Source organism: Aptenodytes patagonicus, chromosome 1, assembly GCF_965638725.1.
Source record: "Aptenodytes patagonicus chromosome 1, bAptPat1.pri.cur, whole genome shotgun sequence".
NCBI classification, from domain to species: domain Eukaryota; kingdom Metazoa; phylum Chordata; class Aves; order Sphenisciformes; family Spheniscidae; genus Aptenodytes; species Aptenodytes patagonicus.
Window position 1 is genome coordinate 54,651,330 of NC_134949.1, and position 14,894 is coordinate 54,666,223.

The 14,894-nt window shown below is 38.7% G+C and overlaps 1 protein-coding gene across 8 annotated transcripts in view; it reads left to right on the forward strand.

The window, feature by feature from the left end:
* CNOT4 (CCR4-NOT transcription complex subunit 4) overlaps positions 1-14,894 on the forward strand; it is an 84,059-nt gene that overhangs the window by 31,171 nt on the left and 37,994 nt on the right. For all 8 annotated transcript variants that reach the window (XM_076335595.1, XM_076335547.1, XM_076335576.1 and 5 more), the window contains exons 2-3: positions 6,665-6,908; positions 14,403-14,600. In XM_076335595.1, the coding sequence (XP_076191710.1) occupies positions 6,735-6,908; positions 14,403-14,600 (372 nt within the window). In that variant the 5' untranslated portion in view covers positions 6,665-6,734. The remainder of the gene's footprint in view (positions 1-6,664; positions 6,909-14,402; positions 14,601-14,894) is intronic.

The window sequence follows — 14,894 nt, forward strand, 5'->3', positions numbered from 1 at the left end:
TGTGAATGAATGTGGGAAATTAATTTAGACCATTACAGAGCAATATTATGCTTTTAATTTCATTGAATGAGTTGACCTAGATGCTAGGATAGTGTCGTCGTCTTGGATAATTGTGTCCAAAGCTTTATGTACTTGTGGATGAATTTGTCAGAACCTTATTTGGCCTATTTTCTTTCTAAATAAAATTTAACACCTTGATTCTGTTCATGATTTGTAAGAAAGTAATTTGAGTAAATAATCTATTACTTGGCATTCCTATGTCACTGATAGTATGTAGCCTTTTATGCATAAAAGCTCTGAGTCTTATAACAATAAGCCTACAGTGACCAATTCCTGGTTCAGTTTATATGAGAGAAAAGCATTTTTTTGTGGTACATAACTTCTTTTTTTTTTTTGCCACATAACTGTCTTGAAATAGTTTGTGTTCACACTAGGTTTATAAAGAATGATTAGTTCCCCTTTCATTTAGCAGGTGGCATCTGACTCTTCTGTTTTTTGTTATTAGGGTGCCTTGAGGGCATTTGGTCGAAACTTATGTAGTGAATTTTTTGGCTGATTTTTGCACTGTTGCTGAATGTGCTGCTTGAGTAGTTGCTACCCCTAGGTGCTTGTTTCTACATATTCACCATGCTGGTGCAAGCTTCTGCATGGCTGTGTAATGAACTGGATGGAGGATTGATTTAGGTAAAATATGACCTGGCAAAAATAGTTATAGTTTAGTCTTGTTGGTTCAAGTGACAGTACAATTGCTTACGCTGGCAGAATTCGAAGTCTGAAACCACAAGAGTGACCTCCCTAAGCACCTGCAGGGAGGCTTAAAGCAGAGGAGTCTCTAGAGACTTCAGTTTTGACCTCTTTGAACTAAATAATTTGGGGATAATCCTAGTCAGTGTAACACTGTTTTTCAGAGATACTGAGATGGCTACCTATGATTCCTGGTCATGCTTTCTAAATTTTTGGGACTTTGTCTACCTCTTACTTTTCTTACGCGTTCTTTGTACTGTGATCAAAGTGTAGCTGCAGACCACAGACAGAATAATAAACATTTTTCCAGAGAGAAGACATGAGAGAAAACGGACTGTGCAGTTACTGGGCATGATTTTGCAATTAGTAGTACAGTTTTCTTTAAATGTTCAGCATGGTCAGGAAAAAGAAGTAGGAAGTGAACTTTCCTTCTGTGTCAAATGAAAATTAACTTGGATAAATTCAAGAGCCTGCTTGCTTGCCACTGAGGTGTCTTTGTTCTCAGTAACAGCGCCATAAAACTTAGAAAAGTATAGCCTGTTTTCAGCACTCCTGCAGTCTCCTATATCAGTGTTGCTAACCAGGTGATTGTAAAATATCACTGTATTTTGATGTGAGTGAAGGGCTGGTGGGAGAAAGGGATTACTTTCCTTGTGTAATGCTCCAAAAAAATTACAGGGTAGTAGAGGGTAGCATGTCATAGAGGTGGCCTGGGGAAGTTCCCCAGATTTCTTCTGAATTGTGTGGATGACTTAAGACACAAGACTAGGTGTTTTAATGACTAGACCATTCATCCATGATTTGGGACATGCATATGTGAACTTTCTCCCATATGGGTTCTTTTTGGGGCCGTGAACGACTAACTCGCTGGATCTCCCTCAGTGCTGCGTACTTAAAGTGAAAATGGGCTTTTCTCTGCAGCCTGCCTATGAAGGGTTTTGATGTAAACCTTCCAGTGGTCACTGCAATGCAATGAAGTGATAGCCTTTCTTATGTTCAGGAACCGAAGGAGACCAAGGTTGCTTTCCTTTCAGCAGAGTCACTAGTGGGAGGAGGTAGTCCAAGCATGGGCCTTGGGCTGCTGTGCCCTCATGCCAGCCTGGAGGAGAGTGCTGTGGTGACAGAGCTGCTGCTGCTCCCCTGATTCAAGGAGGGGATAACCCATTATAGCTGCCGCTTGTAGTCTGCTTGCCTTTCTGCCTCCAGCTTTTATATGGGATCACCACAGAGGTGAAGTGTGGAAAGGGAACAGATCCTTCGGCAGGGTGGGAACAGGGGTCTCGGGGGGCTGCCTTCCCTGTGGCGTTACACAGGCAGCATCTGCAGTGTGTTTTTGAGACTTCTTGGGGCTGATGAGTTTCAAAAGATACAAGGCCACAAAAAAAGTATGAGTTTCTGTTTGCGTAAGTTTAATGAGCCCTTACTAAAAGTTCAGTGCATAGACTCCGACCTGTTTCACTTCAAGTGTCAGGTATGTTTGAACTTTAAGTGAAACATTAGCTAATGTGTCTGGATTTTTTCCTTCAAGAGGCCCTAAGTCTCCAAATATTTTCTGGGATGCGAGTCCTTTACTCAGGTTTTTCAGACTAGATTTTGACAACTTTTGGCTGTGACACTTGTAGTGTCTTAAAGCAAGTAGTAAGGCTGGATTCAGCCCATCACGTGAGGGGGAGAAGTGTCTGTATCCCCTGGAGCTAGCTGCCTTCCTGGGGGAGGACTTAAAGTTTAAGAGACACGTTTACTAAAATGAACTGCTAGCAAGTGGAGATGTTCTGGTGTCTACTATGGGGAGATGAAGGTGGATCGTGTGTCAAGTCTCAAATTGGTGCACTTGAGGAAAAAGAATGCATAACAAGCTAGTTGTTTTTCCCTTGCCCCCTTTTTTTATGACCCTTTTTAAAATTAAATAGGGAAGATAAACTGCTGGAAGCTAAACTTGCTCACAAATGAAAAAGGGAAAGGCAATGTCTGCATCCTAAATGGACTGAAATCACTAGCTATATTAGAAGTAAAATTGTGTTTAGGTGAGTACCCTCAAATAATAGAATTTCTTTTTCCCCGACTGCAAAATTTGGAGGATTTCATCAAGAGAAACAATTGTACAGTGAAGCTGATTAGACACAGCTGTCAAATCCACTAAGTAAGCACTTTTAATAGTTAATGAAAAATTATCTTTTTTTTTTATTTTGCATATGTGTTTGGAAAAGAAAGGAACTTATTAGTTGGTATGGTGGAAGGGATAAGACACACAACTATATATTTCTATATTTTTATTATTACATATTATAAATTCACTAAACCTAAAAGATGCTGCTGGACACTGTCCACCTCCGCTCCATCCCTGTGTGCATGAATGTTTTGGCAGAGTCTCCTGTAAACAGGATGTGGAGCTGTCGGAGCCCTGTTTGACTGCAGTTGTCGGCGTTTTGGAAAGTGTATGGACAAATTCTAGCTGTTTGTATTGTATGTGTGTGCAACCTTCCTCCTTTCCTTCTCCTGAGATGCTATTAATTTAATCTCTTTGAACTTGATCCCAAAGACCAAATACTCTGGATTAAACACAGCATGTAATACTGCCTTTTGTTTTTTGCCATTGCTGCATTACTTTCCCTGTGACGTTAATCTTGAATTGTTTGGAATAGCCTTAGAGCTGACTAGTTACTCTGTGTTTCTTGGTAGCACTATATGAACAATGCGTTAATGATGCCTTACTATGCATGTTATTCCGGTTTTGAAAAAACAAGCATTGTTCTGATGCAGAGTTGAGACACAGACCCTGCTATATAAACTCTCCTGAAATGGAGACACGCTTCAGTGGAGAATCTCTAAATGGGATGCTTGAATGGTCTTTTCCCAAGTAAATAAACATTGCCTCTTACTTAGTTTGAAGAAACATGGCACACAGCTGCTCTTTACTCCTTGTTGTAAAATAACGGGCCATTTGCTGATTGAAGCAAGCTATTGGCATTATTGCTAGCAGCTGCTGAACTCTTAGTGTTAAACAGCTCATAAATGTTAATCATGTTGCAGTTTTTGTTAGAGCTTGTCTGCATATCCCAGAGGCACTAGCTAATACGTCACACTTTTTTTTCACATGAACTGATGACATTTCTTATCAGAGATTCCAAATAGTAACTTCATAATTCAGTAGTTTTACTGTGGTGCCTGAAGTTTCTTCAAAACTGCACTTTTAACTACAGCTTCACTAGTACTAGTATAGCTTTATTTAGATGTGTTTCAGTAGGCTCAAAGCTGCTGAGCATGCGGTGGAATGAGTACACAGTTGAAGAGAATATGCTGTCTGCTTACTGACATGTTTTTTGACAAAGTCAAACCCAAATCTAAACTGAACAAAATCTGTTCAGTTTATCCTGTGCTTTGGTTTAAAGTCACTTTCATACTGTAATGGTTTTGCTGCTATACAAGTGTGAAAAGTTTACAGGAGAAGTAAGGGTTGCTGTAGAAATGTGTGTTATCTGCATAATAAGCAATTAAATAATGTGCTGTGGCCTTTTAACAGTCCCTCCCACTCTTCAGCCAGTGGGAATGTGTTCTTAAAAACAAGACAAAGCTCCCAAACAAACTAATCCTTTCCTTCCTTCAGGTCAGATTCTGCTAGTGTTCTCTGTAGAAAACACTGGTAAGGTCCCAGAACCTGGTTTTGAGCCTGCCAAAATGATTGTAAATACAGCACTAATGAAAGCATAGATAATGGAAGTAAAAGCTGCTGTATTATTGTAGGAGTTTAACTTTTTGATTTTAATCATTGTGAAGGTCAGAAAGAGGACAGTATTGTTGCTAGTGTATGCCATAGAGAAATTATGCTTACCACATCTAAAATCCGTTCTCTCATCCTTACTTTTATGTGAGCATCCAGTGGAACTTTTTCTCTCTAGGGCAGTGGTGTATGTTTACCAGAACTGCACTTTGTGCCTAGAGGCTATACTCCCTACCAAACTAGTCAAAATCGCAGTTAGTCTAGGCTTCTGGTATCAGCCTGTGAGCACAAGTTAACCTAACTACAACGCGACTGTTCCCGTACAAAGCTATATACTCTCTGCTGTGTATTTGGATGGTACTTTGGTTGTGCGTGTATGTATGCTGTTCCTCTTCAGGGTTCTCTCCTGGCTGCTTGCAAAGGAATTTCTGTCCCTGAAGAGATGTGCAGGACAGGGACAAGTATTGTGGACTGATGCTAAATGGATCCTATCCTGTAAGGTGGGGAGGTCCCAACTTGAGCTGGAACCTCTTGGGCTTTACAAGATAGACTTCATGCAAGAAGTATGGTTTAGAGTATGGAAGATCATAAACAGGACTGGTTTTTGTGGTTGTTAAAGTATCAAACCAAAGATACATATACCTAACACTACAAGATACAGAAATCTGTGACCAAGGGTTTGATCTCGAAACATTCAGTGATCTTATTTCTAAGGACAGGAGTAAATGTCACTCTTCAAGTAGGTGGATGTGAGAATTTGTTTCTGGACTTGCTCCTAAAAGCCTGGAGAAAGACTGGATAGTACACGGTCTAGTAGTTTTTGGTTAGAAATGAAACAGAAAACTCTCTGGGAAAGTAGAGGGGACTCCAGATTGTGTATGTGTGGTTAAATTATAATTGCATGACTGATATTTTGGGAAAGGTATAATTGTAAAAAGAATTTTGGATTTTTAAAAAACTTTCGAGCTTACTTACTTGTAAAGAAGTGGTGTAGTTCGTTACAGATAGTATGACCATCCAACTATCAGTTCTGGTCACGTTTTTTTTAGTGGGTTTCTAGTTCTTTTTTTTTTCTTTCTCTTTTCTCCAAAAGGTACACCTAAACATTCTACTGTTGCCCTTTAATTCTGTCCCATCTACATGTATGTCTCATACAGCATATCAAGACAGCTTGCTGAGATTAGATACAACTTCAAGTATCCAGAGTGGTACTTAAATGAAAAAAGAAAGGGAAAAAAAAACCAAACCAAAACCCCAAACTGATTGAACATCTCGGTGAGGACTGAGTGCCTTGTTTTGAGTCTGAAAGTAAGTTTGTGCTGCATTCTTAAACTGACAGAATGGAAGCATACTCAAATGACTGAGTTCAAGAAATGAGTTAAGAAAATGGTGACCTGAATTTTGGTTCTCTTAAAAATTCTGATCCAGAAATACATTATTGTGGCTGCACTCAAGTTAAAACTTTTTTTTTGACCACATGCATATAGGTGGGCTTTGGTGTGAATTGGATGCTGATGAAAAGCATGACTGACTTGGTAAAAGCTGTCTGACACATGTAGAAAGCTGTGTACCTGATAAATCTTGGCTAATGCTATAGTCCTAAGACTGATCTCGGAGATCAATCTCTGGACCAAAAAATGAGATGGACAAAGAAACAAATCCTCCTGAGTAAGAAGCTTTCCTTGTTTTTGTTTGATAATTCTGTAACCCTACTGAAAAGTCTGAATGGATGACCTAAATGTTGTTCCAGATCTCTGATTGTTTCAAGTCTCTGAGCAAAGGAGTAAATTGATCTTAAACATGAAGTCCTGCGTTCAAGGATTTGATTTTGGATTTGTAGAAGATTAAGAAAGCAATAGTTAAAGGAGCTGACAGAACTTAGAAGCAATGGATGGTGTACACTGTTAAGCATTTCTTTGCAACTGTACAGTTTGAAACCCAAATAGGCTAGTGAACTGCCAAAGAAGTGCTTACCTATCCAGGTAGGGAAGTACATCACCAGTACCATCTTTAATATTACTTGTGTGACTCATAAGTAGGAAGACACACTCAAGTTTATTAGGGAGTAACTTGTGTGTTAGTAGATAATTTGCGTGGGGAGAAGGAAAGTGGTGAAGAACTGAAATATTAAAAGGTGCAAAAGAAAGGTTGTCAAAAGTACTAATCGCTCTTTTTTTTTCTTTTTTTTCTTCTCTCTTGCAGACCTTCAAGTGCTGACCTTCTTGGTCTATTAAGTTATTATAAACTTTTGCTGCTCTGCGAACATATAAAGATGTCTCGCAGCCCTGATGCTAAGGAAGACCCTGTGGAATGCCCCCTTTGCATGGAGCCTCTGGAGATTGATGACATCAACTTCTTCCCTTGCACCTGTGGCTACCAAATCTGTCGTTTCTGTTGGCATCGTATCCGCACTGATGAGAATGGACTTTGTCCTGCTTGCAGAAAGGTAAATATCCTGGAACAGCGGCTTGTCTTGCACATATCACAAGGCTCTTGCATTGTGTTGGTACCAAAGACATCCTTTTCCTTCGGGGAAACATTCATCTAGTCATGGCCTAGATCAAGGGTGAGGTGTTGGATCTTTCAGATTCTGTCTGCATATGTGTCGAAGCTGTTGTGCAACGGCTAGTCTTGGTTTGTTAAATTCAGAACTGGATTAATAGGGGAAGCTGTGGATCAGAACCAAGGCATGCTGGGAGAACTGCCAAAAAAAAAAAAAATCCTTTGAGTTGGGGTGCTCATGCATTGACAAAATCTTTTCAGGAAGGACAGTGAGGATTCCAGCATCAGGGGTTTGCTGAGGGCCAAGGTTCAGCTAAACTAGCAGCGCTGTCTGAGGCAAGCTTATAAAGCACCTGCTTGTTTTGTTTGTGGCATTGGAGCTTTTAATCCATATTTTTCTGGACTCTAAACGTGTAAAACCTTTGGAAAATACATCCAATGGTGTTAAACTTTAAAGCATTTCAAAATCTAGGCTTAAGTCTATTTGTCTATTATTCTGATCTTGTTGCCAAATGCTTAAAGGTAGTACTTAGTGTCACACTTAATTTCTCCCTATCTCTTAATTGATGTCTGGCTGATGCTTTGGTTGGCCACAACTATAAACTGCAGCTTCACTAAGTTGCCTGCTTTTTCCTTTGAATTATTTTCTTCCTCCTTTTAGTGTTTTGCTTAACCTCATTATTTCCTTATCTTCAGTATTTAATAAAATTCTTTCTCAATATCCTCTTCTCTTTAACGCTAATGACTTCCTTTGATTGTAACTTTCTTGCCTGGCCTTCCTCTTTTTGTAATCACAGCTGCTTATGTCCCCTCTTTCTCCTGCTATTTAATTGTGATCCTATCCTCAGTTTATGCCTTTGTTGGCTTCCTGTCTCATATTACAGCTCCCTCTTCAGACCCCAAGTAATCTTAGTTGGTCTCACTGTCTTTATTCACTACCACAGCTTTCTATAAGCACTTCCAGTCATATTTTCTTACTGCTCTTTTGGGCTTTGGCTATACTAGAGTTATCACTGCTAACCTGCGTTTGGATGCCTCTGCAAGCTTGAAGGCTATCCCACAGCAACACACATTTGTTAACAAATTGTGCAAATTTGTTACGATATTTGAGCTGTGTGTTCTACAAGGAAGATCCACCTGCCATCAGCCAAATGGTTCTCCACATGTGATACCTGCTGTAGATGACACATGCTGTATAGTAATTTTCATAGTACAAGAAAACTTCTGTTCTGCTGGTACAAACATGAGATTCCTGGAATTTCCTTGTCTAAGTCGCTTCATGTACCTGGATTTATTACACTACTTTTTGCCAACAACTATTTGATTAATCTCTGCCTGTTCATTACTGGAAGTTTATGGAATATATCTGAAAAAATCATAGAAGCAGCATGCTATTCACTGCCTCTGGGTATCTGAATTCTGTGAAATACGGATACTGCCACAGCTGAACTTTTTAATTTGGAATAATCTGGCATATGATTGGATGTGCAAATATTTTGCTGAATTGGATACAGTTTGCTTAAAAAAACAGTTTTGGGAGAAAAGCTAGAATGAGTGCTACGATCAGAATGAAGCACACGGACCATTTCAGGAGAGGAAGGAGACCTCTTCTTTCACAATGGACGAGGATTATGTCCTTGATACTTTCTTCATCCATGGACTGCCAAGATGTTCCTGAGTTGAGTTGCAGCTATATCGCTGGATTGTAGGAGATTTGCATGGAGGAGGCTGAGGAGTATGCTCCTTTTGTGGCATAGACAAAGACATTGTGGCGCAGAGACCCTGTCAGGATCTCGGGAATAAATCGTTTCGAGCTCCACGTTTGATGGCAGAATCAAATAAGTCTGAAGAAGCCACCTTTTGAAGTGTGCTGGACCTTCTGAACCAGGTACATGTTTTTGTGTGCAGTGTGTCTAAATAGTTCCTATCTGTGTGTAGTAAGGTTTCTGGGGAAAAGATCTAAGCAGTCTTCTAATTCATGTCTACGATGGTGCGTATTGGTTGTGACTGCTTAAAATGCTGAAGTGCAAAAGATGGCAAAGCAACAAAATTTTTGCAGGAAAGTTTATAATAGGTACTATGGTTTCAACAGGTATGTCATGTTTATAATGTATATACCAGTGCAGGATACTTACTGCAAAATGGACTGCGAATAAACATATATTAAAGCAAGGCTGAATATGTTATGTACAATTACATAATAGAAAACTGCTATTTGTGCCAATGGTATTCAATGCAATGCGAGTTCTCCAGTGGTTTGATCACTAGTCTGTGGAGAGGAGCAATAAATAAGTTCCCTATCCAGGGATTTTGGCTGAAAGGTTTGCGGGAGATTTTGGAAAAGCCTGTGATGAAATAGTTTGACTATACACTATAGTGGCGTCTATGCTGTTAGTTTGATAGATCTTAACTGTGCATTGCACATATACCATTATTTTCTTAAGCTTCTCTAATTTTACTTCAAACTGAAAAGATGTTAGCTTGCAGTTTTTTCTACCAAGGAGAAAATACTTCTACATGCTTTAACTGTTATATAGCTTAACATTTGCATGTGCAGAATATGTTCACGTGGTTGCAGTCAATTGAGTTTAGTATGTCCTAAGTTTCCTCCTATTAGTAACAGTAGTAGATGAACATTTGCTTTGTTTTGATTTGTGAAAGTAAGGTGCTAATATGAATTTAACTTGAATGCTGGTTGGAAACTAGTACTTGTTAGTCTTAACACGTTAAAAGGTTTCTAAACTTTGTCTGAATCTTCTGAAATAGACTCGGAAATTGTTTCTGTTTAATTCATTAACTACAAAAAGTACTTCCTTGAAAAATAGAACTGACCTGCTTTGAGTTCCTGATGCCCTTCAGAATTGTAGGTGTAGTCAATTGTAAGATGCTAAGCAAGCCTTCCTGTTTTTTCCAGTCAATTGATTTCTTAACTGTGAGTGAAATAGCTGCTAACTAGTCAAATTAGAATGAAAATATGTTGTCCTCAAAAGAGACTTCTGTAGCCAGAAGCTGGTTTAGAGGTCACCAGACTCACTGGTTCTGGTTGTAAAGACAGTGATTTTTATCTTTACAGTGATTTTTCTTTTTTCTTTAAAATTCAGCGGCCTGGGTACTGTTTGTCCTATGAATAATATGTACCATTTCAGTCGCTTGTGTTGCTTTAATAGGGCAAGGCATTCTCAGACCTTAGTGTCAGTTGTTGCAATCTTTAAATCCAACAATAAAAAAGCCTAGCTCCTTCACATTCCTTAATTGCTTTGCCCTTCCACCAAATAATATAACTTGATACACAGCTGTTCCTGTGGTGTGGCTTTGCCTTGTTCTCCAGTTCCTCGACTTAGCTAGCTTTATTCCTCCTAGCATCTTGAGTTAGAAATGGAGAGAAATAGTAAATTGCTACATTTATGACCAAGAAACTAACATGTTTTAAGCATGTTTTTGTCCATGTTTCTCCTGCTTCTGTGTAAAAGGAACACCTGGTCTTAATGCACAGTGTCCAAATGTCAGTTGTTTGTTCTGGTGCTTTTAATCCCACAACTGAGTAGTTTGGGTGCAACAATTGATATTTAGAAATATAGGAAATTGCTATTTATTATTCTTGATATAAGTAGTATGCATAAACCTTATTGACTTTCTCTGTATTTCTCATTTCAGAACCTATTCGGTAGCAAGGCAACAACTGGGAAATGTTGGTACATCCATTGTGTGGAAGGAATGTGACCCATCTGGGAATGACAAAAGCAAAGTGCTTGATAAATCCCAGCTCAGCTTTCAACAATTGGGAAAATGTGGGGAAAAAAGTCTGAAAGAAAACAAAACTTAAATGACAAGACAAACTTAGTCAGGAAGACTGAGAATTCATCAAGGGCCATCTCTGATTAAAGAAACGAGACTACAGAAGAGACATTCGAACTTTTGATGAAGTTCTTATAGGACTACGAGCAACTTGTAGTTAGTGTAAACAAAATCTGGTAATTTTCCATGTTGGCACATCTTGTTCAGGTGGCTTACGTGGTTTTTGCTGAAGAGGATTTGTATAACTTAAGTGGAGGGTGTCAGCTAAACTTAGTCAGTGAATCAGTGATGTTGACATCTCTTAATGTCTTGCATCTGAAAATAGATAAATGCTGATAACATTTGGATCTCAAATCCTCTACCAGCTAAGGAATCAGTGATAGTAGGTTAAACAAGTATCTTACGCTTCTTGTGTTTTAAAAAAAAATATCATCTCAGTAGTGTTGCCACTTCAGCTGTTGCAAGACCTGAGAGCTTCTGGTACCTGTGGTCCTCCTCCTACTCCTATTTTGTATGGTTGGACAGAGTAAACAACAGATGAAATGGTACTGTGAGATACACCAGCACTCAATCCACCTTGCTTGGCTTTCAGAGCCATGTTCCACCAGCCTTCCCTGCAGGTATTCTGACTGTAATTGAACTATCATCTGAGTTCATAAACTTCAACACTGTGGGAAGCAATCACTCTGAAGATGAAATCATTTATTGTCCTATTTGTAGAGTGACTTTATGTCCTTATTTGAAAGAAACAGGATTTCTAATACTTACTATTTTTTAGAATTAGCTTCTGAAATGTTGGTGCTGTGCTTACTTGCCTTCCTCCCTCCTAAAATGCACAGTATCTCTTATCTGTCATCATGCCACACATTATATATAGATAGGAAAATCATCTATCACTTCTTAGGATTGGGTTTCTGATTTATTCTTGGGATTCAGGAGGTGCACACAGATTCATTTACAGGTCCTGCAAGTCAGGATATCCAACTACTCATTCCTTAGAAGCATTAAACATGTCATAAGAGTGATAAACATACATATGAAACATTTCATGTATAATACAGCTCTATAGTATCTGGTGAGAACTTTTGATGATTCTATTGCTCAAACAAGTGCTGTTATCCATGGTGGCAAATCAACTACTGCTACTTCTTAACAATTGGAAATCCTTATTCAGGCAGTCTCGTACTTTCTGCTGAGATTTCTCTTCCCTGATTCTGAAGTTGCTGTTTAGTTGTGTGCCTCTCAGCAGTTCTTGTGCTCTCCTGTACTAATACAAACTACTAGTTTTACTATGGACAAATAACCGTTCTGCTCAGGGTTATGCTTGAGCTACCCAGGATGTTTCCTGACTAATGTTCAGGACCTCCCGTAGCAAATAGCTGTACCGAGAAGGAACATACTGTCTGATTTTTTTTCTCATTTGAGAATATGCTCTGAATGTGGCTATACTTGGCAAGAAAGAAGCTGATGAACTTTGGCACTGTTTGCTGTAGTTTTCTTGGACCTTCAGGAGCCTTACTGAACCTACTGAAAACCATGAATTCATTTCTTGCACAGTACCAGAGAGCAGCACACTTGCAAGCCTTGCCTTGCATAGTATGGGATGTGGAGAAGGAATTAATCTGTGAAAGGATGGATTGTGGGTATGATACCACATCACTTGATGTAGGGCAAGCCATCTTATTTTTGGAACTATATCTACCTTATACTGGTGCATTTGTTTTCTTCCCATTCCTACCTGAACTCAGCTTGACTGTGATAACTGACCTAACTCTCTGCTGAGCAGTCTTTCTCTTCCCTAAAACAAAACAATATCTATTCTTTATTCTACATGATTGACTAACACAGATTTCGAGAAACTCTTTAAATAAGTGAAATGCCTTGCAGAATTATTCTGCATCTCTGAAGTCCTCATGTGTACATGTGTTAAAACTCAAGATAATCATTGCTAATCTCAAATGACCTTACTAATGGGTCATTGCTGTTCATCAAGTAGATTGTGAAATCTGTATAAGGTATTCAGTGTTACTTGTGAATAACATAACTTTTTAAGAAACAGTACGGTTTTAACTGTTCTTCAAGGGTAACAATAATTATTGTGTTTTCATGTTAAGGACTTTGGCTACTGCTAAAGTATCTTAGAAGTTTAAAATCCTTTGTGATACTAAAAACATGTTCCAGAGGTCTTGGTGTTTAACCATGAGATGCCATCAGCTGAAGTTGACTGCAGCATATTTTCAGAAGATGTCTCAAGTATAGTATAATGGTGCTGAACTTTAAACTCTTTAAACTGTAAAATGGATCTTGTTTTGTTTGGGGATGTACTCAGAAGACTATCAGGTCTAAGCACTTGGCTTGTTCAGTAGCATCATGCAAGTATGAGGAATATATGGTTTTAACCTAAACCTTATTTTCATCTGCTGCTGTAGCTTTTTCTCAGGTCATTTAGTGTGACAACTAGTTTTGTGTTCTACCGTTAACAGAGGACAGTCAGGAAAAAGTTAAATTCATTTTTGTTGGACTTCTACTCTGAAAACTTCGGTTATGGTAGTACAAGCAAAGAACTTAGTTCAACATATTGGTGAGCTTAACTTCTTTATCTTAAGTCTTTACCTTAATGCACATCTCCTGTACTACTCTTATTTTTTACTTCATCTCAGTGTTTACAAACACTTCTTTTTGTTTTGAGATATATTTTCATATACTTGCTTCTGTGCTTAGCATTGCTTTGTATATAAAGTGTGAAATCTAACTTGTCAGTCTGAGAAAACTGGAACAGGTAAGGAATATGCGACTGCTTTGAGGAGTAATCTGAGGCAGAGGACAGCACGCTGTGGTCTACAAAACCAGCCTAAAATAGTGCCTTTATAGCAATGCTCTGCATGAATAGAGCAATCTTTCTAGGTAACTCTGAGGACACTTGTACTTCTGCTGGATACTTTTGAGATTAAAATCTACAGTGTTATGTGTGTTTGAGGAGTTACCTGTAGATGATAATCTTGAGGTTAAAAATGCACCTTTGTCCAGGAAAGACAAAGCCCAAGTTCCAAACTGGTACACAAGCATGGTGAGAATACTGTTAAATCAGTTTGCAATAACTGTATTGAAATCTGTCTCTCTGCTAGGAGAAGTTAACTATGTAAAGACGGAGCCGTGTAATGGTGTTACTGTTTTGAATTTGGTGAAAATTATATTTGTATTTTGATTTCTTATTCTGTACTCTTTACTTTGTTAATACACTTAAGTATCCAAATCTGTATCAGACAACTAAATATAAAGTGAATATGCAGGGCATGCTTTCACCCTGCTTACTATGCTATGTTAGTGAAATCTTAATAGGATGTGTTGGCTGTCATGTTGCAGCTGCTTGTAGTGTTACCAAACTGACTAGGCAGCTGGGTTAGAATGTGGCTATTGCCCAAATCAGTATTATGTCTATAAATAGGAGAATTCCATGAAAATATGCGAGATGTTCACCTTTCCCAAAGGACTGAATATGCTACTTCTATAATGTGGCTGGCCGTAACAATCAGAACAATGTAACAGAAGAAAGAAATTTGTGTGTTTAAAACATTGGGATTAATGATTTTCAAATGTGTTGTTTCTTACATGGGTTGTTTTTAATGGTATTTGTTATATTTAGCCATATCCAGAAGATCCAGCAGTGTACAAACCACTCTCCCAGGAAGAGCTGCAAAGGATAAAAAATGAAAAGAAACAGAAACAAAATGAGAGGAAACAGAAGATATCAGAGAATCGCAAACATTTGGCCAGTGTACGGGTTGTACAGAAGAATCTTGTCTTTGTGGTAGGGCTATCTCAGCGCCTAGCAGATCCAGAGGTGAGCGGTTCACACTTGCAAGTCTTGCTCCTAACTTACTGTCAAGGAACCATTGGAATACCCTTGTGGCCACCCTTGTCTGTCTCCCTGATGGGTACAAAATGAATCAGCATTGAAAAGGTTCACTGCTGCTGAGGCTCCCTCTTCTTAAGGGAACCTACTCAGCTTCCTTCTCCAAAATAACCTCAATAAGTGTTTGTCTTTGCTTTTGGGAGTATGGTTGTTCTATTTTTTTTGTTAAGGAAATTGTTCTTTGTATTTGTTTAAAAATGACTTGTTAGGCTAAAAATCAGC